The following is a 24,886-nucleotide window of genomic DNA, read 5'->3' on the forward strand; positions in this document are numbered from 1 at the left end:
TGCACAAATAAAGTTTTATTGGAATACAACTACACTCGTTCATTTACATATTGTCAGTAGTGGCTTTTGTGCTACAACAGCAAAGTTGAGTAATTGTGACAGAGATTGTATGACTCTCAGAACTGGAAACATTTACTCTCTGGCCTTTTACAGAAAAAGTGGACCATGCCCGGATTTAGATTTTCAAATGAAAGATAGATTTAATTTCGCTACTAAGCAGGAAAATCTGTTTATTAATTTAAAGATGCATGATCTCCTGATAAGTTTTAGAGAGGAATTAGAGAATTTGAGGTGCAGACCACAAATGAAATCTTGGAGACTGAGTGGGCATTTTTTAAGAAGGGTCAATGGTCCTCTCTGGGATAAGCAAATATAGGAAGTGTATGATCCTTGGGATATGTAGTTAGTCTGTCTCGTAGCATGTATTTAAAATTTGGGAGGTACTAGCTCATTGCTCTCCACAGAGACTTTTGCTAATTTCTATTTTCACTAACAGTATATGGGAGTGCCCTCATGTTCTCACCAATATGAAAATGGTTTTAAGTCTGAGGGCAACATATGGCACATTGTAATTGTTTTAAGTTGCATTTCTTTTATTACAACTGAGGTGGGCACTTTTTCCTTCATTAGTAATTTTCAGTTATTTTGTAAAATGCTTTTCCATATCTTTTGATCATTTTTTCTCTTGGATTTTCTTCTTATTTTTAAATGTTTATTTATTTTTGAAAGAGAGAGAGAGGTTGAGAGAGGCAGAGAGAGAGGGGGACAGAGGACATGAAGCAGACCCTGAGCTGACAGCAGTGAGCCTGATGCAGGGCCCGAACTCACGAACCATGAGATCATGACCTGAGCCAAAGTCAGATGCTCAACCAACTGAGTCACCCAGGCGCCCCTCGATTTCCTTCTTCTATTAGATTTATAAGAGTTTGCCCTATGTTATGAATAGTAACTTTTTGTATTTTATACTTATTCCAAATATTTTTTCAGGTTGTCATTTATACTTTAACCTTAAAAAAAACTAATAATAGCTAGTATTTAGTAAGCACTTAGTATGTACCAGACACTCATCTAAGAGCTGTACATAGTTTACTTCATTTACTTCTCATAACAAGTTTATGAAGTGGGGACTATTATTACCCTAGTACTATAAACAAGGAAACTGAGTTACAAAGAAGCCAAGTAACTTGCCCAATCACGTGGCCAGGAAATAGTGGAGCTAGGATTAGAGCTCAGGCAGCTGGGTCCAGTGCCAGCCATGGTGCATCTGCCATGCCGGGGCACCAGGCTGGCCAGCAAGGCAAGACCTAGTTCAGGGCTGACCCAAATGGGCTATGGACCTGGGGCAACTGAATGAGTAAGGCTACTTAGGACGAGTCTACTTGAAAGGAGTCTGCATATTAGGGCATCATTCATGGTTCCTTAGGTTATCATGAAAAGAATTTTTCAAATTAAATTTTAACGATGTACAAAAATGAGGAATTAAGACACGATGCAAAGACTCTCCCCTCCCCCCAAGCACAAGCGTTAAGGCAGCTGTCCCAGATGTTCTACTGAGGGACACCTCTGATGATGTATCTTTCACCATGTACATCTGTCCCTTAGACCCTGGAGAGATCGGAAAGTCCAACTTAGCAAATAGGGTTAGAGAAGGAGATAGGACAGGGTGAGAAGCTGATAATTAATCTTCCTCTTTCATTCCAGTTTTCAAACTGGCAGTGAGGGAAGACTGTCAACTAAAAAAAGAGTGCTTGGAGTATTTTATATTACACTGGACTAGACTTATATGATCATTAGACTGATTTAGATTTTTTTTTTAAGCTAAGAGTTCTTGGGAAATATGTGGAAACTGACCAAGATTTCATCCAATGGGCTCAGAAAGAATGGATTGTCAGAGTGAGGAGCACTGAGAAAAAGTAGGGGCTTTGTGATTGCACCTGACTGGTGCACCTGACTGGTCCAGCTTCTTCATGAATGCGTTCCCTTTGCAGCATCAACTCTCTCCACATCTGCTGAATTTTCTGTTTACTTGTTGTCCTTAAAAAGAGGGATCTATATATTTCAAAGTTAAAGTTGGGTTAAATTCTGTTCCTGTTCATATTATTTGAACCCAAATAAAGGAAGTAGGGAAAATTTAGATTTAATATTATTTTGTTTAGAGAGACCATTGGAGATATGCAGCTGTCTTTTTTGCTCATTCCAAAGTCAAATTTTCCTGGGATGAAAGGTACTATAAGAATGTTTCCAAGGTGTTGGTCAAATGTGAGAATTAACAGGGGGACAAAACAAGATTTTTAAAAGTAATCTAGACACACATACATGAAAAAGATATCAAAAGAGGTTGTAATTATTTGGTCTGGAAATGGGACCTGACAGGGCAGAAGAGCATTTGCTTTAACTGGTAAGAGAAGGAAGACCTAAACACGTCATTGATTCAGACAGTTCCCTCTGCTGACCACTAGGTGTTGCTAAGCAGGCATCATGACCTATGGTGGGCGGAGGAGAAGCAGGAAACGCAGCATCTAATCCATTCAGGGTACATTCAGAAGATCCAACAAATTTGGGGTGCTCTTGGTGGCAAGACATCTTTACTTCGTCCAGCACCTGGTACATGGCAAGCATTCAACACATATTTCTTGAAAAGAATTATTCAGAATGCAGAGGGTGCTTTTACATAGTGGGCATCCAAATAGTATGACATTTCTGTGTAAGGGTTCTTCAAGACCTCTTGTCATATTGAGACAAAGGGAGAAACATTATAAATTAGAAGTCACTTGATGAATTAAACAAAAGGAGACCAATTTATCCATGGAATCAGACTTGGTAAATCGGTGAACTGTGACCATTGCCTGTACAAATACAGACTTAGCAAAATACTTGTTTAAGTGCAGACATGGCAAACCATGCCTTTATTTGTCTCTGTTTTACTCAGGTGCCATTGATTCTTCCACTCCTACTTCCCCCAATTTTTGAATATTTTCTTACTGATTTTGGTGCAATGAGAAACTGATGGCAAACCATCTATAATTCTACATAATCTGCATCAGCATAAAATTGAAAAATAGAGGAGCAATGACTGTAGGTTAGATACAGAGCTGGAAGGAAGGAGGAGAGCGCATCAGGAGGCTTTGAGAAAACCCCAAGTACAGGTCTTCTTCTTCCTGTTCCTAACTTTCCTGGTTCCTCAGATGCCTTCTGTGGATATCGGTGGGTTTTGCCTGCCTAGGGACCTTTCACTCTTCTTCTGTTAATAGTGCTTCAATTTTACTTTGGGGGATGAGCCCCTGCCCCATTGGGCACTGTGCTGATGGGCTGTCAGTTCACAGGCTCCCCCTTCAGGTAGCAGAGAGGTAAGCAGTAAGCCAAGCTACACCAATCAAAGGCCCCATCTCTGGGAACTTGTAGAGCCTGAAAACTACTGGAATTCTTTTAGTTTCGTGTCTCAAAGAGATGGTTCCTTAGTTCTTGCTTTGTGGAACCCCATAGCTGTCCTGGCTTGTGTTTTTCCAAAGACCTAGTCTTCATTTTTTTCTTCAAGTCTGTGAGCCACCCTATATTCTTCCAGTAAATTAGCTGGAGTTGGTTTCTGTTGACTGCAGCCAAAGAATGGTGACTGGTGGAATGAAGAAAAGGAGCTAGTAAAAAAAATCTATTCCTATGATTACTTCCATAACCTCCATTAAACTTATCATTGAAAAAGATCAGCCCTAAGGTAATGGATACTCCCTGGAAATGAGGAATATAACGTTTATGGACACTTACTATGTTTCAGATACTTTTAAAAACACACATATTATCTTTTTATTTTTAATTAAAAAAAAAAACTTTTAGGTAGTCTCTATACCCAATGTAGGGCTCGAACTCACAACCCTGAGATCAGGACTTGCATCTCTACTAACTAAGCCAGTCTGGTGCCCCACATATTATCTTACTTAATCTTCAGAATGACTCAATTGAATAGATGTTACTATCCCCATTTCATAGATGAGAGCACTGAGGCATAGAGTGATTGAATAGCCTGCCCGTTTTCACATGGTCAAATTAACATTCTTAAAGTTTGTTCTATGGAATACCAGTTTTTCTGAATTATATTAATTTCCTGGGGCTGCTTTAACAAAGTACCAAAAAGGGGGCTTAAAACAACCGAAATTTATTGTCTCACAGTTCGGAAGACTAGAAGTCTGAAATCAAGGTGTTGGTAGGACCATGCTCTCTATGACTACTCCAGGAGAGAGTCCTTGCTTGCCTCTTCCAGCTTCTGGTGTTTTCCAGCAATCCTTGGCATTCCCTGCCTTGTAGATGAATCACTGCCTCTGCTGTCACATGGCTGTCTTCTCTCTGCGTGTCTCACTCTTCTTATAAGAACATTAGTCATATTGGATCAAGGGTCCACCTACTCCAGATTGCTTCATCTCACCTCATTACATCTATGTCCAAATAAGGTCACATTCTAAGGCACTATGGGTTAGGACATCTTTTGGGGCAACACAATTCAACCCATAACATGAATGGTAATACAAATTGTTCAAAAAGGGATTCTGTGGCCAAATAAGCTTGGGAAACACAGGATTGAATATCATTACAGTAGGACTCTCTGCTGTAGTACTTTGGGAGGGTCTTTAATTTATTCATCTGAAGGGGAGTCATAAAGCTGGGACTATCATGGACGATTTCTCATACGTTTGCTTGTGGATTTCCTTTGACATGCCTACTGTGGATTAGTGTTCTGCGCGACACCCAGTTCTCAGACCAGATGGGAGGCAGTAGACCTAGTGAGATCCCTCCCTACTTTTCTGGTTCCACCTCTTAACCTGCTGTGTGACCTTGAGACAACCACTTTCTTCTCTGAGCCCGAGTTTCCTTATATGTAAGAAAAGGACAATAATATCACTTCCCCAGGGGTTTCTTATAAGAACTAAACAAAATGAGGTTTTCTTGTTCATCTACCTCTTCCTTTCACCAATTTTTTTTCTCTTTAGAAGAATGGTTTTGTTTATGGTAACAAAAATTTACCTGGGGTAAATGTTCAACCCAACTGCACTTTTAGTAAGTCTTCGATGTTAGCAAAGAATGGGTTATTTCTCTCTGCAGTTCCTCATTCTGGTCTTCCACCCCAGTGAGAGGAAGAGGATGTGATCATGCGATCGCCAGCAGATGGGAAATTGTGAAAGGGACCTCGCTCTAGAAAAGCAGCCCACAACTGCCTCAGCTCTCAGAAGAGGCTGAGCTTCTAACGACACTTGTCTGAGAGTGGACTCGGCTGTCTGTTTGTCCATCCGGCATGGAGCCAAAGCGGATCAGGGAGGGCTACCTTGTGAAGAGGGTAAGCAGAAGTTCCACGTACAAGGGTATCTCTGAAAATAGCGTTGGGGATGATCGGTGTCCAGCTTTGGACTCTCCATCCCCAGTCACTTTAGGAACGGTTTATGCTGAACCTATTGGGCTGACATAGGAGAGCATCACAGCCTGTAGACCGTTGCAAGGGAAGCCAGCACATGTTCCACGGCGTTCTGTTTCTTAAAGGTGAACTAATCTAGCTCAGGCATCAGCAGTTTGATCTTGTTTGTTCCAGTTTGCAGGATATGGGAGGTGGAGGCCTAAGCAAAACCTAAATAATGACTTAGAGCATTTTTTTTTTTCATGAGCCACATGTGTATATTATGCTAGAAGACTCACCCTCTTCTCCTATGCAGGTTACTCAGAGACCATTCCTTTGTAACTTAAATCCTCCTCCTCCTCCTATTTATTTATTTACTTGTTTTTGGAGGAGAGCACAAAAGAAAAGGATTAAAGAGAAATGATATAATGACACAGTAATTGTTGCTTATTTCTTGGGCCATCTTCTCAGAATTGGTGCATAAAAAACCTTATCTTTTTTCTGAAATTGGGCTCAAATCTCTTCATTCATCATTCTGAATGTACTGCTAAGGTAGCAGGAAGTGATTTTAAAGATTAGGAAATAGGGACAAGTTTAATAAAAAATACTTAGTCTCTCTGGTATGGCATCGAGAAGTTGAATTTTGTTAGCACTGTTTTTCTCCTAATGTTGGGTGTATGTCGTGTCATTGTGTGAATTCACACACAGGGTGGGCTGGTATCCTGTGGGCAACACCTACGTGAACAAATGCTCTCACAATGACCCAAGCAAGCTCAGTGTGTCAGAAGTGAACTGAATTAAGTACATTCTTTCAGAAGCCCAGCTCGTTAATCAAATGAGCACCTAAAGTGACTCTGTTTTAGGTCCTTCGTTGGTTTAACATTTTAGCCTAAAATGTTCTACCTCGGAGGGGGTTAAGCAGCATGCATTGCTGCCTGATTCTGTTTTGATTTAAAGCTAGAAGGGACTTCAGGTCACCTGGCTTCAACACCCCATTTCCAGAAGAGGAGACTGAGACCTGGAAGCCGGGTGACTACCCAAGGTCACATGGCTAAGACAGAGGTTGACACTAGAAACCCACTCTCTGACTTGGGTTTCTGACTCATTGTGCTGAACTCTGTCCAGTACACCAAGATTTTCCTAGAGTAAGTGTAACTTGAAATACGGTTTGTAATGCATTTGTGACAGTGAGAGTTATAAGTGGCTTCTGGAGAATAAAGGAGTCCACAGCTGATAGGCTCTTTAGCTAGCAGAACATCTCTAGCTACTTTGAAACATCCTCGGAAAAGACACACATTGACACACAGAGGTGTATGTGGATTCTTTGCAATAGGTGCCAACATTCTCTTTGAGAACCAGTAATAATGTGGACATTTCTATCCTGGTTGCTGGGGCTAGTATTCAGACAAGAGCAAGTGAATGGAAACATTTTGCAATGAAAATTGCTGTTATTAAGTTTGTATGTTCACATTTTAAACTCCACAAATTACAAAAAATACAGAAGACTAAATTTCTAATAAGCGAGGCTGCTCCACTAGAAAATGGGGATGAAGGAGGTTTGTCAAGCTTACAGACTTATAGTAATAAATAGTTTTTAGTCAGTGAGAGTAATGCTCTCAGATTATTGCCTATAAAAGCCAATCTAGAAAATGTCTCTAGAAAAAAGCATAGTCAAAATTCATATAGATATTTTCACAATTTCCATCTTTCATAATTTTCATGTCTACAATTTATATCTTCCATAATTTTTACATTTTTCTCTGGGACCTTTTGAACAGTATTTGTGGTAAGATTCATTTATTTGTCATTTTAAAGACATGCTTGGTTCAGAAATGTTCTCTTTGTTGGCTGCAGAACTACACCTGAAGCCAGAATTTCCTATAAATGTTTTTAGATGTTAAATTTCTTCCAGTTACCTCACACATTTGGATTAAAAACTATATATGTCAGGAACTTAGCACATAGTAGGTGCTATGTGTATGTGACCATGATTATTAATATCAGTATTGATATACACTTCAGTAAACAAAGGTCCTTTTCTAGATGCTAATGGGGATATGTACTGGTGCCTGGGTTGGTTGCCAAGTTAATAGTGAAGAAAGGACAATGGAAATCTTTCTCTGACAAGGCTGTTAGATGTCTTGACTATGGTTATTGATATCAAAGCACGATAAGCAATAACATATGAAGTCCCTCCATTTACTCCAGTTTAAGATATGTGGGTAGTAACAAAGAATATCTTTTTTCCTATGTCTTGTTTTGTGAAATAACTTTATTGGAGATAAGAAATTCGGGGTGGCAAGATACAACATTAGAAATGGTGGTTCAAGAATTTTGTCAAGTCCGAAATCTTGGGGTCAACAGTCAATGGCAATGACTATGAAATGTTCCTGAGTGGAGCCCAATGCAGGGCTTGAACTCACGACCCTGAGATCAAAACCTGAGCTGAGATCAAAAGTTGGACATTTAACCAACTGAAACACCCAGGCGCACCCCTGCTGTTCTTTTGTGCAAGATAACTGCTCACATTTTACAATTCAGGTTTCCTCCTTTAACTCCTGCCTCAGTTCTTTATCATAGAAATGATAGTTATGTGAAGGAAGGAAAATACATGATTCTGGCACTTTGCAATCTTTTCATTCTAAATAAGACCTAGATTTGCTTGTCTCAGAGTCTTGCCACTTTTGACTTTAAGGAAAAAAAAAAACAGCACGTGGAGCTGACCATATAGCAGCCAGCCACTGTACGAACATGATCTCATTCAATCCCAACCACCCTCTGAGATAGTATCATTATCCCCATTTTACAGATGAAAAAACCAAGGCTCAGAGAGAATAAGTGACTTGCCCACAGTCAAACAGCTGGTAAGAGGAATACCTGGGATTCAAATCCAGGCTTGTGTAACGGCAAAACCCAACATCTCATTGATCCCATGTAACAGTCTGAAGGCAGGCTTACCCAAGCCAGCAAAAGGGAGGTTAGACGAATTTGCCAGAGCTACAGTAGAGCCTGGACAAACTGTACTGTGGGCAAGATTGGGTTTAGTAACCTCAACCTTCCTTTCTCTCTGATTGGGGGTTAATTCCAGCCAATAAACCTAAATGTCATTGGATGTCCTTGAAAACATACTACTGATTTGGATATGTTTATAATCAATCATAGCTTTAAAAAAAGAGAGAGGAGAGATTTCCACACAATGAATAACCTAGACTCCACTAAGTCATGTCCCAAATCAGCCTCATTCCTAGAGGTTAATGGAGCAAACCACGCTGTCGACAGATCGACAATCAACTAGCAGGCACTTCACGCAGCTTGGCAGATCCCAAGAATGGCTTCGGGATGGGGTGGCCTGTAAGGCTGGGCGAAAGTGCAGGAATCAGAGTGGTGGGAAAGAGAAGGACAAGGGTGTTTGGGCAGGAAAGAAAAAGGCTGCAGAAAGCTGTGGTGGAAAGGTGAAAGACTCGGGTGCAAGAGAGAGCAGAAGGGTCAGGAGTCCCAGCCCAGGCATCCTTTTGTACAGCTACCTTGTCTTCTGGACATGCTACTGTGAAATAATTCCCAGCAACTTTCATTTGTTGACTCATCTCCATCATAACAGCTGACACTTGTGCTCACTGTGCAGCAAAGACAGATGTAAGCACCAGATGTACTAATGCATGTAATCTTTATAACAACCCTACAAAGTGGGCACAGCGATTATCCTTTCCTTTCAGATGAGGAAACTGAGGTACAAGAGAGGCAGAGGGCCTTGCCCAAGGTCACGCAGCTATTATGTGGCAGAGCTGTTCTGAAGTCAGCAGTGTGGCCTCAGTGTCATGAAGAGCCATGCCTAACTATGTTTCTTGTAGCCCTCCTGTGCTCATTTTGCAGTGATATTCTTCTCCAAAGCACTGTTGCTGGGATGGGTGGCGCCCAGGATAACTTTATACCAGAATGATTTCACAGTATTCTCTACAAACTGTGAAATCTGTCTATGTGGTTACCATTTTTTGAGCACCTACTACAAGCTAGCCGCTGTGCTAAGCCCTTTAAGTATATTATCTCATTTAATCTTTGCAACATGTCCGTTTTACAGATGAGGAGACTAATGTCTAAGTAACTTGGCTAAAGCCACACATTCTGGGAGAGGCGAGGTTGAGATTTGAACCCAAATCCTTAGGACTCAAGAAATCATTTTGTTGAGCACTCGGTGCCATTTCTATTTTGCTCACCCGATATGTTTTTATTGAGAAATTGTCCAACGTGGAAGGGTTTACTTATATAAAAAATATACTACTGAATAGTTTCCTTGCCTTCAAAGAATTTACATAGGTACAAAATGAAGGTTTATCTGGGATGTTATACAAGTGATTTCATGGATTAGTTTGGAAAACTAGATGATACAATTTATGATGTACCAGAAATGAGGACTTAATTTAATACAACAGCAACTTAAAATAACATGTCCCATGAGTGTGGGAGAATAGACGACACCTACTCACTCACAGTTCTGCTTTAGTTAGATACGCAGTTTTGCTCAAAACGTAATTTCCTTTGAATTCCAGCCACACGTCAACGTATGAAAAGAGAAGTCTGAGTGAAAGGAGAAGTTAAACGAGATGTTTGCACTCTGTGGGAGGTGTTTAGGAAGGGTTCTAAACACCAAATTCAGATTGCCCCAACCCTCAGCGATGAGTTGTGGCAATCTTCAGTGAAGCTACACAAAACAAAGTATGCCCCAGTTTGCGCACTGGTCACACTGAACTGGAGCTGTCGTTCAAGATCACTCTCTTCCCTGGGTAGACTGGGAACAGTTTGACAGCAGAGACTGCCTCCTGGTCAGTTTTATACCCCAACACTCAGGACAGTGTCTGAAACACAGGAGCTGTTTTATCATGATTTGTTGAATGAACATGTCTCAAAAAGAAAGAAATTTCCTGGAAAAAGACATGTGGAAACTGAGAAATCAGGGCTCCATATCATAGTAACTTTTGAAGTATTAGAAAAAATTTTCAATGGAGTATTCATTTTTAGACGGTCATGTTAAATGTTTTTAAGGTGTATTTATTTTTGGCTTGTAGGTAAGACCCAAGGTTTGGTAGGGCATCTGTAAATAGAAGACATAAGGGACAGAAGGGACACAGGGTTTTTTGTTTTTGTTTTTGTTTTTGTTTTTGTTTTTGTTTTGGAATAGATGTGTAGAATCTGAGGGTTGAAAGGAATACTTCAAAAAGTATTTCATTGAACTTTCCCATCTGTGGCTTGCATTCCTTTTACTAAACCACTAACAAGCATGCTGTAGTACTGCTTGTGACGGGAAACTCACTAATTAAAATTTCTCCCTGAAGGTATGCAGCAAACCATTTTTTTCTGAAACCTCCACCTACTGGGCCTCCAAACAGTCTACGATAATGTTCCACACCTTTCAGGACAGTCCTCATCTGCTCTGCCTGTCCCCTTTTGGGCTAAAACCTAGCATTTCCTCCAACAATTCCCCAAGAGAGAAATGCCAACAGGCCCCGATCATCTGCAGCTTTAAGGTTTCCTGAACTCAAGGTCATTCTCCAGGTGCACCTATAAGCACAGAATTACAGGCAATAGGTAGTATTTACTGGGTGTTTACCACGCTCTAGATCTTGCCCTAAAGCAATTTACATGGAGTATTTTATAAAAACACAATAACACTAAGAAATAGATAAGCAGCATTATCGCCATTAGCCAGATGTAGAAAATGAGGTTTAAAAACTTGCTCCAGGTTACATTACTAGAATGTGGCAGAGCCAGGATTTGAGCCTGGGCTATTCAGCTCCAGATCCATTGTCACCTACTGGTTATGCTCCATTTAAAGTTAGAGTATTACTTTCATCACTTTAGATCTTGTGCTTCTATTTATACAGCCTGCAATGACTTGAGTTTTTTTGGCAGCCTACATCAAACTGCTGACTCACAGAGCTCCTTTTTTTTTTTTTCCACATGCCTGTTTCCCCAAAATCTTCCCCAATACATTTTATACATCTTTAAAAAAAGTTACTAATAAAAAGATTATATCTTTTTCAATTTTAATTTGTGTTTCTCTGAATTCTGTTGCAGCAGTACGTTTTTATGTTTATTCACCCCAGGCTTTTCTTCTTTTGAGAAGTGCCTGTTTATATTGTTTGCCCATTTAAAAAAATTGGGAGGGTTTGAATATTTCTTATTGACTATAAAGGGCTTAAAACTATATTAAAAATATTAACCTTTAATTATATTATAATATATTATAAATAGCCATGCATTTATGTTTGCTTTTCAGTTGTTGCAGGGTTTTTTTTTTTTTTTTAATGTACAGAAGTTTAATTTTTTATATGGCCAAATCTCTTGTCTTTTAAGATTTCTTCTTTTGGTGTCATGCATTGTCAGACTCTTGTGCGCTAAACTATACCAGTCCCATGATAATGAGCAGTTGTTCACTGGGAAATTTTACATCTGACTCAGCATCTGAAACCAGCCCATTGTGATATGAAAGTTTAGGTTTTGGCCTACAATGGGAAAAAACACACGTATGCCATATATATGTATGAAATCATAAAACGTATCTATTATACATCTATAAAATCATGATGTAATATGGTTTAGATGTTTTATGATTATTCATATATAACTATGATTGTATAATATACATTATATTATATATTTATGATATATGTGTGTATATATATATATATATATATATTTGAGCTTATATATATGGCTAGCTAAGTAGCCTAAGCATTTTGATTTAGAGTCTAGAACTACAGTTATGCAAGAACCCAAAGGAAGATGGGATCTAGGGAAAATGGAAAGAGCATAAAATTGAGAATTAGGAGACCTGGATTTAGTCCCAATTCTGCATTAACTGGTCAGGTGTAGTAGGCCCGGTCATTTAACTGGGCCTCAACATTCTTACCTGTATGATGAGCGCGTTGGTAGATGACCCTGACTGCCTCTCTGGCCTGGACGTTCCTATGATCACACTTCCAGGTGTGCTATTGAATGAGCACCAAGGTGCCTGGGGACAGAAGGGGTAAATGCAGGCGTGGCTGAGGAGAGATGCTGTCAGTGTAGTCCAGCGAGAAGCTGCAGTAATAGCTGAGAGGAGACAGATCACACACAATTTCATCACCCTCACCTAATTAATTGCTGCCAAGCCTGGAAGAAAGTTTCCACTTTTAAAATGTTCAGATTTCTTTTGTTTCACAGAATATTGGCCTCCTCACTGTGCATAACGAGCCCAAATCCCAGATGACACATTCTCCTCTGAGGAAGTTGACAGAGTCCCTAAGGCTACATTTGAATTAGGAAAGCCCAAATACATTTTGAACAGTTGGCTCTGGAGTACCTTTATTTTAATTCTCTACAGAAGGAATGCAATGCTGGCTGACCTCTCCCAGTTTATCCCAATTCCAAGGCCAAAAGCCCTGAACTACTGGCCGTTATTAGTCTTTGAGAGACCTGAGGTAGGATATAAAGTTTTGTACTTGAAAGGCATTTTCTCCTTAATCTAGCCCAGCTTCTTACTCCTAGCTCTGTGAATATATCTTTGATTACTTTTAGTTATTTTACTTCTTTATTAAATAGACTTCCCATATTTCTCTAAAAGTATATCCCAAATTAAAAACATTAAAAAAAAATTTTTTTTTTGAGAGATACAGAGCGTGAGCATGGGAGGGGCAGAGAGACAGGGAGACAGAATCTGAAGGGGGCTCCAGGCTCTGAGCTGTCAGCACAGAGCCTGACACAGGGGGCTCGAACTCAAGAACTGTGAGATCATGACCTGAGCCCAAGTTGGGCACTTAACCGGCTAAGCCACCCAGGTGCCCCCCAAATTTTAATATATATTAGTGTCATGGGTTGTTCATTTATTTATTAAGTTTTCTCAATTTCTGCAAAATTTTGAACCCACAGAGAAATAGGAAAAATAGTAGGATTACCCATATGTTCTTTACCTAGATTTATCACCTGTTAACGCAGGGTGCTTTTGCTCTCTCTTCCCTGCTTCTGTATCTCTGTATAAATACAGACACATATTTTTATACTGAGATACTTGCGAATAAGTTGCAGACATCATGCTACTTCACACCTAAATACTTCAACATTTATCTTCTAAGAATTAGGACATTCTCCATAGTTTTCCATTATTAGATGCACCATTTTGCACTCCTGCCAGTCATGTATGGGAGTTCCAGTTACTATCCTTTCCAAATCTTGCCCTTCTCAATCTTTTTAATTTTAGATACACTCATGGGTGTGCAGAGGTATCTCATTTGCTTTTCACCTGCATTTCCCTAGTAAAAAATGATTTTGAGCACATTTTCAGAGGCTTTTTGGATATCCTCTTTAATAAAATGCCTCTTTTAGTCCTTTGCCAATTTAAAAAAAACAGGTCATTTGTATTTTTTTACTGATTTATAGGAGGGGCTTTTTATAATGTGAATATGAGTTTCTCTTAAATAGATGTAAAACGGATAGGCATTTGATTGACATTATTTCATGTATCGGCATAGTGTCTGGCATTGCCCATTTTTTAAAAAGAGAAATAATCTAGTGTCAGTATGGACAGTTATTCTGCCTGTGCAGAAGAGAGATAGTGTGTTCTAATTAAAAAAAATTTTTTTTTCAGTAACTAAAACAAAGGAAACACATGAACAAGCAAAATGATAGTCCCCCAAGTATTTATCTTCATTGTATAAATAGTCTTCCTTTTGGGCAACTGGACCTTTATATAGAAGCTGTTAGTATTTTAAGATAAGCAGCAGGATCTGCTGGGAACTGGATGATAATTCTATTTTGTGGTGGTCATGACAAGGTGATACCATGGGTTCAAAGATGAGAGGCAAAGAACCTCTTCCTTTTCCAAAGTCCTCCCAAAATATGGACAAGAAAGAGAGACTTTCTTGATGTAGTCAGAATGGTTAATTTATTGCTACAAGGGTGGTTGGCATTAACCCCAACATTTTAAATAAGGATTTTCCTAAGTCCACACTGACGTGGGTAGTCTCACTGTATTATAGATGATTTTGCAAGTGATTTTCATACAGCTTATCTATGCTCATACACAAGGCTGCTCTCTGAGTTTATTCTTGATGTTCATATTCAGATAAAATCTGATTAGACCAAAGGATGGCAGTAACCACAGCTAGCCAATACCATTTATGGCCTCCATGCCCATAGTCAAAACAGCTATTGGATTATGGTACCTTTCCAGTGAGTCTGGCCTCAGGCATCAGTTACTATTCAGTAACTGATTTGATACTTGAGATAGAATCTATTTGCAGTCCCTAAGTGGAATGAACACAGTGGGCAGAGTTGGGAGCAGAAAATAAGGCTTTCTGTGGCTGAAATGCACAAGAAGGGGGTTAGAGAGCCATACCATATTCCCTTGGTAACGGCCCATGCGAAGCTTAAGGCCTGCCTATGGAGGTATATATATTTTATCTTAAAAATTTTTTTTTTAAAGTTTTCAGTGGAATGGCAGTCCCCTTCTCCCCTGAAGGCTGCTTTCCTACCAGCCTGGTCGTGTGACCAACGTGCATCACCTGAATCCACACTGGCCAAAACTAGGCTATTTACCAAGCTGTGCACCATCTATAGAACCATTTTAGAAGACATTGTGGCACAGCTCTTTTTGTTTCATTACAGGGAAGTGTGTTCAACACCTGGAAACCCATGTGGGTTGTATTGTTAGAAGATGGAATTGAATTCTATAAGAAGAAAAGTGACAACAGCCCCAAAGGAATGATCCCCCTGAAAGGAAGCACACTGACTAGTCCTTGTCAAGACTTTGGCAAAAGGATGGTGAGTCAACATTCCTAGCCATGATGAACACCTTGTAATGCTCTGACATTTGACCCTGTGTGTAGCCTACAATGTGAATGGTGCTCCCTGGGTCTGTTCTTCTTACCAACACCCATACTCAGCCCTAGGCATTTGGGTTTCTGTTGGCCGAGCACTTCCAGAATGGGGTTGACTCAACTACTGTGCTTCTAAAGGAACTCAGACCTTTGAAAGGAATCACTCCTAATGGGATGTGTTTTGATTTTTAGTTTGTGTTTAAGATCACTACGACCAAACAGCAGGACCACTTCTTCCAGGCAGCCTTCCTGGAGGAGAGAGATGCTTGGGTTCGAGACATCAAGAAGGCCATTAAATGCATTGAAGGAGGTCAGAAGTTTGCAAGGAAATCTACCAGGAGGTCCATTCGACTGCCAGAAACCGTTGACTTAGGGTGATTTTCTTTGCTTCACTCTACCCTCGTGCCCCCTTGCTATGGAAATCTCACAACAGATCCTGCTCCAAGGCTTGCTTTGGAGGCTGTATCCACTCCTCCAAGTTGATGCTGGCACTTGGTATACTGAGATGTTTACATGAGTCTGAAGGAGTGATCATAGATTCTCCAAGGCCTAGCAGCTGAGGAGAGGAGCCTAATGCAGTATAAATTCCCTCATTTTGTGCAACCTTGGTAGAAAGAGAGACAGAGAGATAGAGACAGAGAGAGAATGCATACTTGCATTTTTGAAGTAGCTATAATAAGTTAGTCTTGAAATAAAGGTTCAGGATCTCTAGATAGGCAGAAAAAGGCAAGTAAGGTTTCAAGTTCAAGTTCATGCATTTACACAGCCAGCAAGAGCCAGCCAGGGTGAACAACCATCCTGGGCAGAAGTCATTGGTGCCCTGACTTGGTTTAAATGGTCTTTTCTGTTGGCTGGTTTGGACTTGCAGGCGAGAGTTGTTACCTAAAGGTTTTTAGAGGCTCACAGGTAAACTCTGCCTCTGACAGGGGTTGGGAACAGGGTTTCTTCCTTCCTGAATGTTTCACATCTCCTACCACAAGAGCCTCTTTCCCTAGGAGTCTCTTCACTTCTTGCTAGTTTTGCTTTTGTGTTGGACATACGCTGAAATGGGAGCCCTGCCAGGAAGAATTCCATGTTGGTTGCTTAACATGTCCAACAAGGATTCTGTTTACAAAATGGCGAGGGTTTCTGGGAGGGGACTGAAGAAACCCCTTATGCAAGCCCACCACAGGACTTGGCATATCACAGGGATTTAATAAAATTTGCGCTTTGAGCTTGGTGAGAATGAGCACCTTCTCTTACCAATAAAGCTTTTGGTAAAGACCCAAGAGGCAGTGCCTAGTCCAGCTGTAGTTGCTGGGAGGGGTTGAAAAGTGACCATGTTTCCAGCCACAGCTGTCAGTGCTATGTGGGGATGATGTTTGTGCCACAGGATAAACAAAAACGGTCTTCTGTTTTGTTGTCTGCAATTTCTCTGATAAGGCCATCTTTGGTTTATTACTTCAAGGCCAAAAATGAGAATTTGTCATCTCTCATAATTTTTAGAATAAGAGATAAGCTTAGCACAAATTTTCTTTCTTGGAGGCAAATATCTACAACAGATGGTCTCTTGAAGGACACTTAAAGAAGTAAGACATGAGGATTGAGGGCAATTAAAGACCTAGAATGTGTATGAACAATTGGCCCCAGGAACCTCTCCTCTTGGCACCTAACTGGGGCAACTCTATTTCAGGCGCTAGGAGTTATATCACCAAAGAGCTCAAAGAGCTTAATGTCTCTTAATGTAACAGACATTAAATACATTCCCAGCACATTTTGCTGAATCCTGTATAGGCCACAGAGTTATACAAATATGAACCCAGTCCTTTAACTACTTTTGATCCAGTGGAGAGACCAGGCTCAGGGGCCACCTGAGGAGGGGGGAAACTTGTGATCATGGCAGGCCTTTCCAAGGTGGTGACTTCCAGAGAGGACTTGCCATTCTGAAAGGCTCCCCACTCATCCATCTGTTTTCATGTCTGCACAGTGCCTTGTATCTGTCCATGAAAGACACTGAAAAAGGAATAAAAGAGCTGAATCTAGAGAAGGACAAGAAGATTTTTAATCACTGCTTCACAGGTAAAAAGGCATGGCAGGTCTGAAATAGGGCAGCTGGGGAAGGCAATATGTAGTTCTCGCTCAGCCTTATGTGTGGGAGGGTGTATGAAGCATGGTGGGTGAACGGGGTCATAGAACTCAGGCTGGCGAACATGAGAATTGAATGTCCCCAGGGTGGAAGCAGAAGGAAAGGCAGAAAAGAACTATGCTGTTCAAGTTAAAGTTTTGGAAGTTCCAGCTAATCAGTCAAAGGGTCTCTCTACCTCTAACCCAAAATAAATGGCATTATGTTGAAACAGACACAGAGTTGAATAAGTTGATAAACAGGAATCAAGGTATACAATGTAAGATTTAAGTGACAATACTAGAGATGTGTGAGGCCGCACAGGATCCGGCATTAAGTGTCACAAATTTAGGTGGATGACATAGAGGTTAAAAACATATTCTTTGGAGCCAGACTACCTTAGTTAACATCCTAGCTCGGCCACTTACTTGCTATAAAACCTTAGGCCAATAACTTAGCCTCTCTGTGCTTCACATTCCTTGTCTATAAAATGGCGATAATCACAGTGCACCTACTTCATAGGCTCTCTGTAATATGTTTAGAACAGTGCCTGGTATACAGTAAATACCATATGGTGTGAGCTCTCAGGGTGGTTTTTATAATTAAGAAGTCACATGTCTGAACAGACAATTCTGAGTCCAGAAAAGAGAAAGAACTCAGGGGGCTGTTGAGACTCATAGAAGTAGAGGCTTAAATTTTACTCAAAGAGTTGGGTGGCATTTCATTATGTATGGTGAGGACAAAGTTATGAGGCAGAGATATACGGAATATGCATCCAGAAGAAGAAAATGACCAGCTTAGCAGGGCTGATGGTTCATTAGGGGGCTAAATGGGACACGCAGTTGGGATTAGGTTGTCAGAAGCTGAGCATGCCTTATTTATGGTGACAGAAAAGATCAAGAGAGAAAATCTCTGAGAAGATACAACCGATGTAGAATCTGAGGGGATATCCAATCAATAGATACTTCACAAAAACCATTCAGGACAAAGTCAGGAAGTGTGATCTGCAGTAGCAGGGTAGTGTCCCGTAGGAATCAGCCTCAGAGAGTTAAGGTTGTAGCCTGTTAACATTAGAAAAGTCAGGGCTGAAATTTGGAATCAAGATACCAAGCCATGGGCAGTGGTAAGGGAAGCTGACAAGAGGAAGGCAGGGCCCTAACTCTAGCAGGATTGATGTCACTAAGACAGAGCCTCTAGCAAAGGAGACAAGGAAGAGGTTCTGAAATAGGTCTGGGGGCAAGGTCCAGGCCATACCTATTTCCTGTGTATGTTACTGAGTCCCAGAGTACAGGGCTAGAACTTCATAAGTCCTCCCCACTGAAGGTCAGTATTAGTTCTAGAAATTCAGGTAGATCAAGTTTTTCTGTGGGAGTCAGGTGGTCTCAGCGGAGAAACAAGACTATGGCAGAGACTGGGACTCAGGCACTGCTGAAAAGTGATGGAGGACCTTGAATGTTGGACAAAAGGAAGACTGAACTTGTCTTTCAAGCTTCAGCATGCCCGGCTGAGTACATATGGACTCCAGGGTTAGAACACTTGAGTGAAGGGTCATTGCTGGTGTAACTCAGGCCTAAGGTCACTTAAACTCTCCAAGTCTCAATTTTCTCATTGTTAAATGAGGTCTGTAATTACTCCCCTAGCACTTTCATAGGGTCACTATGAGGTTTAACAGCAGAAATGCAGTATTCATTAGTTTATCCTTCTACAAAATAAAAGTGGGTAAAAGTGTCTCATATATGATATTCATGGAAGGCTCACTAACCAATGTTTCAAAGGTAGTATATCCTATTGCTCTTGCTTTGATGACCGGGAACCTATTGCCTGTTACGCTGGCTCCCTGGTTGTCTACATTTATACAGAATATGTCATTTTTCATGTAAAGCTTCAAAGTTGTAGCCTGCTAATAATCTAAATGATGGGTCAATTCCCTTTTATCTTCTTTAAGACAATTTTTTTAAATGTTTATTTTTTTGAGAGAGAGAGAAGGACATAGTACAAGCGGGGGAGAGGCAGAGAGAGAGGGAGACACCGAATCTGAAGCAGGTTCCAGGCTCTGAGCTGTCAGCACAGAGCCTGACGCTGGGCTTGAACTCACCAACTGTGAGAGCATGACCTGAGCCAAAGTCAGATGCTCAATTGACTGAGCCACCCAGGTGCCCCTTCATTGCCAGATTTCTTAGTATGCCATCTAAGCCTTCCCACTCACCCTGTGTCTTCCTCACTCTCTTGTCTTCTTTCACCTTCTTTCCACCAACTTTACCCTCTGCCCCCAAAAGGGGCTGCTTCATGCCTGTGGGCCTCTGTTCCCATGCTGCTGCTTTATCAGCCTGTGCTGGTTCCTCTCAGCCCTGTTTTATGTGCTTGGCAAACATTTTACTCATGTTTTAAGCCCGAGCCCCATGCCACTTCCCTTATGAATCTTTTCCCAACAGTGTAGACCAGCCCCCCGCCCTACCCACCCGCTTCCACACCTTCCTGCAGATTTGACCTAGCAGCTCCACTGAACTGCATTGATCCATAGCAGAATGCTTGTTACAATCCTTAAGTACATCCCATCTCTCCCTTTTAGATTCCCTGAGGGGGAATCCCTAATATCCATCACAGCACTTAGCACCTAGTAGATGCTCAATAAGTGTCAATTCATTAGTGGAGTAAATGAGTGAGTTTGTAAAACCTATTTCTCTGATGTATGGATTGCTCCTTAAGGAGCATGTAGAAGTATTTATCCTGCTGATTTCATTTTTCCTTCTTGGAATAACAGGGAAGATGAGACAAGTGAGACACTTGGGTGCTCTAGAGCTCTTCAGGGGTGACTTTCAGTGGCTTGTTCTTTGGTAACTTGGTAGGGAGTGTTAACCTTCCCTCTAATGGTCCCATCCAGGCAACTGTGTCATTGATTGGCTGGTTTCCAATAAGTCTGTTCGGAATCGCCAGGAAGGCCTCATGATTGCCTCCTCGCTGCTCAATGAAGGGTACCTGCAGCCTGCTGGAGAACTGTCCAAGAATGCAGTGGATGGAACTGCTGAAAACCCTTTCTTGGACAACCCTGATGCCTTCTACTACTTTGTAAGTGAGATATGCTACCCCTTTACTCTTCCTGTGATGAGGGCTGCCCTGCACAGATTCTAGGTTGGTCTTAGTTCATACCCATGTGTGCAAAAGAAAGGGCCCAGCCCTGTAGAGACTTGTTCACCTCTGCAATGCCTGCTATATCCACTTTAAAGAAAAATATTGTTTACTTGAATAGTTTCCTTTAAAGTGACTTTTAAAACTTTATTCTTTTTTTTAATTTGAGAGAAAGAGAGAGAAAGAGAGAGAACACTGAAGGGGAGAGGGGCAGAGGGAGACAGAGACAGAGAGACAGAAAGACAGAGAGAATCTTAAGCAGGCTCCATGCTCAGCACAGAGCCCAACATGGGGCTCAATCTCACGAACTGTGAAATAATGACCTGAGCTGAAATCAAGAGTTGGATGCTCAACTGACTGAGACACCCAGGCACCCAAAACTTTATTCTTATTCTAAGCAATAATTAATTTATAAAAACCTATTAGGTCCTAGTACATTCCAGGCACTCTCCTAGACAGAAGAGATACAGTGGTGAAAAAAAAAATAATGGGCAAAAACTGCGGCCCTCAGGGAGCTTCCTTTTTAGAGGGAGATCTGTAAAATCACAATGTGCTGGTTGTATTTTTCTAAATATATATATATTTTTATTTTTTTAAATGTTTATTTGTTTTTGAGAAGAGAGAGACAGAGTGCAAGAAGGGGGAGGGCAGAAAGAGAGGGAGACACAGAATCCGAAGCAGGCTCCAGGCTCTGAGCTATCAGCACAGAGCCCGACGTGGAGCTCAACCATGAGATCATGACCTGGGCCGAAGTCGGATGCTTAACTGACTGAGTCACCCAGGCACCCCTACAATACGCTACTCTTAACACAAAATGTGTTCATCCACGTCCCCTCCCCCAACCATCTTGTTTACCTCCATGTATGCTTACCACAGATTGGGAAATACTATATTGCACAATATGGACCTAAACTTGGGCCAAATAAGAAAACCAGCGACAGTGGATTTCTAGGGGGATTTTGGCAGTTTTGTTTCAATTCAGGGTCAGGGCATAAAAGGTAGGAAGCTATTTAAGGGAACTATCTTCTTACAAAAATGAAGTGAATATCCCCAAGAGAGTTTCATTTCACTTTGGGGGAAGTTCCACTGTCAGTATTTTCTTCTTTCTAGACCTTTGATCTGGTTGTTTATAGCCATTTAAATGTGAGATTCTAAAAATACCCACCAGAGTGGCTCTTCTTCCTCTCTATGGTTCATTACTTGCTTATAGCTGAGCAAGGCCCAGTTTGCTCTTGACCTTAGAACATGAAGCTGGACACATCATGTTCTCAGTCTTCTCAAAGTGGAAGGGGCTGAGTGGTAAAGGTCACAATGGAGATTGTGTTATGCAGTGTCTTATAAATTAGCTAACTCTACTTTCAAGGATATGGCCATGAGGTGCCAAGAGAAGGAAGGCTTTGAAGGAAGAAATGTGCTGAGCTAGACTTAGAATACAGTTTGCAGAACCCAAGAGGATGAAAGGATATTGACAAAATCACTCTTGAGTGGAGCATCTAGAAACAAGAAACAAGCATCTAGAGACAAGAAACAGGAAGAGGGGGAATGAGCTAACCAAGGACAACCTTTAAAGTTTAGGTCAGGATATGAACCACAGTAGGAAGGAGAAAAGGAAACCACCCCAGTGGCTGGAGGGGAAAGGGAGGGGAGAAGGTACAAGTAGCCATATGCCTAAGACTGGTAAAACAAACTTACTGCTTGGTTTCCCAACAGCCAGACAGCGGGTTCTTCTGTGAAGAGAATTCCAGTGATGACGACGTGATTCTGAAAGAAGAATTCAGAGGGGTCGTTATCAAGCAAGGATGTTTACTGAAACAGGTGAGTGGTCACCACTATTCTCTTCAGTCTTTTCCCCTTTACCAGTTTCTTTTAATTTCTAAATTAACCAAATAGTATTTGGTTCGTTTGGCCAATACTCAACTAGAAAATGAGCCCTGAAGAGTGAAAGACAAAAAGCTAAGTAGATGATCAAAGTGACTTTAGGACAGGAGGACTGAGGCAGGTAGAGTAGAAGATGCACCTTGAAATGGGGAAACTCTTCTTTTTTTTTTTTTAAGTTTATTTGTGTATTTTAAGAGAGAGAGAGGGTGTAAATGGGGGAGGGAGGGAGGGAGGGAGAGAGAGAGAGAGAGAGAGAGAGAGAGAGAGAGAGAGAATCCCAAGTAGGCTCCTCACTGTCAGTGCAGAGCCCACGAACTGTGAGATCATGACCTGAGCTGAAATCAAGAGTCAGACACTTAACGGACTGAGCCAGGTGCCTGGGGAAACTCTTCTTTTATGAATATCAGGGGAAAAAGAGATGTTTCAAAAAAAAATAATAATGACCTTTTCATTAGCTGGAAGAAATCAATTGTCTAAAAGGTGCCATCCAAAAAACAGAGATGTTTCACAGTAAAAGTACTTCCACTCGCCTATCCCTCCTTCTTGCAAAGTGACCAGGAAACAGGAATAGGCCACACTCAGAAGAGGAACATTACATACCATTGAAAGCAAGGAAGTCATATTCTAGACCGTGGGTAGGTCATGGGGAGACCAAATCCAGGACATGCCTGAAGCCAACTCTGCAGGAGCTGCAGCAGACAAATGTCAGATCCAGTCAGGTGGCATGCACTCAGTCCTGGGTGGGGGGGTGTGGGAATCATATGCAGTCACCAGGTCTCCACAGTCACAGGCCACTGTCAGTCTGGGAAGCAATGGCAGGGGTGAACCGGAGAGCTCTAGTTAGTTACCAGGTGCTAAGGCACAGAATGCCAAGAGGTAAGGGAATATAAGGGCTGGGGCTAAGTGAGGAAGCCAGGGACAACACCTGGTAGAGGAAAAAGCAACAGGAAGACATGAGAATATTCAGGGTGAAAAAAATTGATACTAGCATATGGTATCATAGAAACCAAAGCTGCTTCATAAGGCCGAGGTTTTAACTTCCTTGCTGTGCTGTGATCTGTCTTAAAGGCACTGCTTAGTATATAACTGTGGGACTGAGATTTGACTTACGTCATGAGAGGAACTTGAACTGAGGTGAAGAGGGAAGAACCAAAGTTGACCATATACTCACATTTAAAAAGAAGAAATTTGAACTAGTTGAGATTAGGTATAGATATAGATTTTGAGTTTTACTAGGGAAGGGGAGCATTAGTGTGAAACACTTACTTTAACATTAGGTTTTGAGAGAACAGGATCCTAAAAGATAATTCAGCAAGGATTTAAAAAGAATTCACAGACTATTCTAATAACTTTTATGACAGGGTGACCACTGACTAGATCAAAGGGGAAGTATAGGAGCAGGGCCAGCCTTCTATAGAGAAGGCTCTGGCAATTGTCTGTGGCCAGAGTTTGCCTATTGCAAACTTCCTCTAGTTCTGCCAAACATCCTCATATTCCTGGTCAAAAATTTGGCTGAGGGTAATGGTTATCTGAATGTGTGTTGAAGATAATGGGGACTTGAAGTAGACTTACTTCTGTATTTTTCCTCACCTTCCTTTAATTGGCTTTTGATAAGTGCAATTTAGTTTTAGCTGGCCCAACTGGTGTACATTTTAGTCCTCCAGGGATCTGTTAAAATTGCACCCCAGGCCAATTAAACCTGGGTCTCTGGATTTTAAAGCTCTGCAAGTGATTTTGGTGTGTAGCCAAGGCTGAGAACCACAGAGCCAGCCTTTTTCTTCAAAGCTAACTTATCCTGCTATCAAAATACCACTATAATATAGTAATCCCTCTTAGCCTCCTTTTACTATGAAGAAAACAACAATCTATGTGCATTCAGAGATTTTGTTTTTTTTTACAATATTCTTTCCTCTAATTTTTGGCAGGAGTGAGAGGGAAAAGAAACCTCTTCTATTTTGATTGATGGCCCCCTTTAATGTTTCCAATCTCTTAGCTCAGTGGTTTATAACCCTGGTTCATATCACAATCACCTGAAGGAATTAAAAAAATTTCTCCAAGTGTCACAAAGCTAAACCACTCTGTGTCTTCTGCTGGGAGTTAGCAGGGTTAATGTGTGTAGAAGGCTTATCATGAAAAAGGGCACCAGTGTCCCACACCTCACAGGCGGGAAGTAGCTGTGTTCAACTGGAGGCCAGTCCTTCCCTCCCACCCAATTCTTCCCACTTCTCCCATCCCAGAGAAAATAATTCTACTTGGGGGATGTAGTAAATTTGAGGATAAATTATAGTGAATTATATTTAATATAATCCCTTTTTAAATAGTTCCTTCTGTTATGACAATGAACAAAATATCTGGTTTCAAAACTATGTATAGATTTTTTGATAAGGAGGGACAATATAGCATATGTTTTTCTCATATCTTCTGCAGAGCTCAGCATCCTTCTTGGTCTATAATAGATAATAAACATTTGTAGAGAGAATTAAATTGAATATAAGTGGCTGGCAGATCAGCAACAATTCTTAGAAACCCCGGGCATGCACACATTCCTTAAAATCCCCC

The 24,886-nt window shown here is 41.0% G+C and overlaps 1 protein-coding gene and 1 long non-coding RNA gene across 2 annotated transcripts in view; one reads left to right on the top strand and one right to left on the bottom strand.

Annotated features, from left to right (window-relative positions):
- On the bottom strand, positions 1–24,798 carry LOC109262098 (uncharacterized). The gene is made up of 3 exons (XR_002077637.2): positions 22,142–24,798; positions 12,279–12,460; positions 1–3,610 (listed from the first exon to the last, which is right to left on the bottom strand). It is a non-coding gene; the product is annotated as an uncharacterized LOC109262098 (long non-coding RNA).
- Positions 5,148–24,886, top strand: part of PLEK (pleckstrin) — a 25,563-nt gene continuing 5,824 nt past the window's right edge. Inside the window, exons 1-6 of the mRNA XM_019440505.2 lie at positions 5,148–5,320; positions 15,011–15,166; positions 15,415–15,596; positions 17,189–17,280; positions 20,205–20,389; positions 22,160–22,264. Coding sequence (XP_019296050.1) covers positions 5,279–5,320; positions 15,011–15,166; positions 15,415–15,596; positions 17,189–17,280; positions 20,205–20,389; positions 22,160–22,264 — 762 coding nt within the window. The 5' untranslated portion in view covers positions 5,148–5,278. The remainder of the gene's footprint in view (positions 5,321–15,010; positions 15,167–15,414; positions 15,597–17,188; positions 17,281–20,204; positions 20,390–22,159; positions 22,265–24,886) is intronic.

The sequence above is a fragment of the Panthera pardus genome, unplaced genomic scaffold, assembly GCF_024362965.1.
Source record: "Panthera pardus isolate Hobbes unplaced genomic scaffold, ASM2436296v1 HiC_scaffold_25, whole genome shotgun sequence".
Lineage (NCBI taxonomy): Eukaryota > Metazoa > Chordata > Mammalia > Carnivora > Felidae > Panthera > Panthera pardus.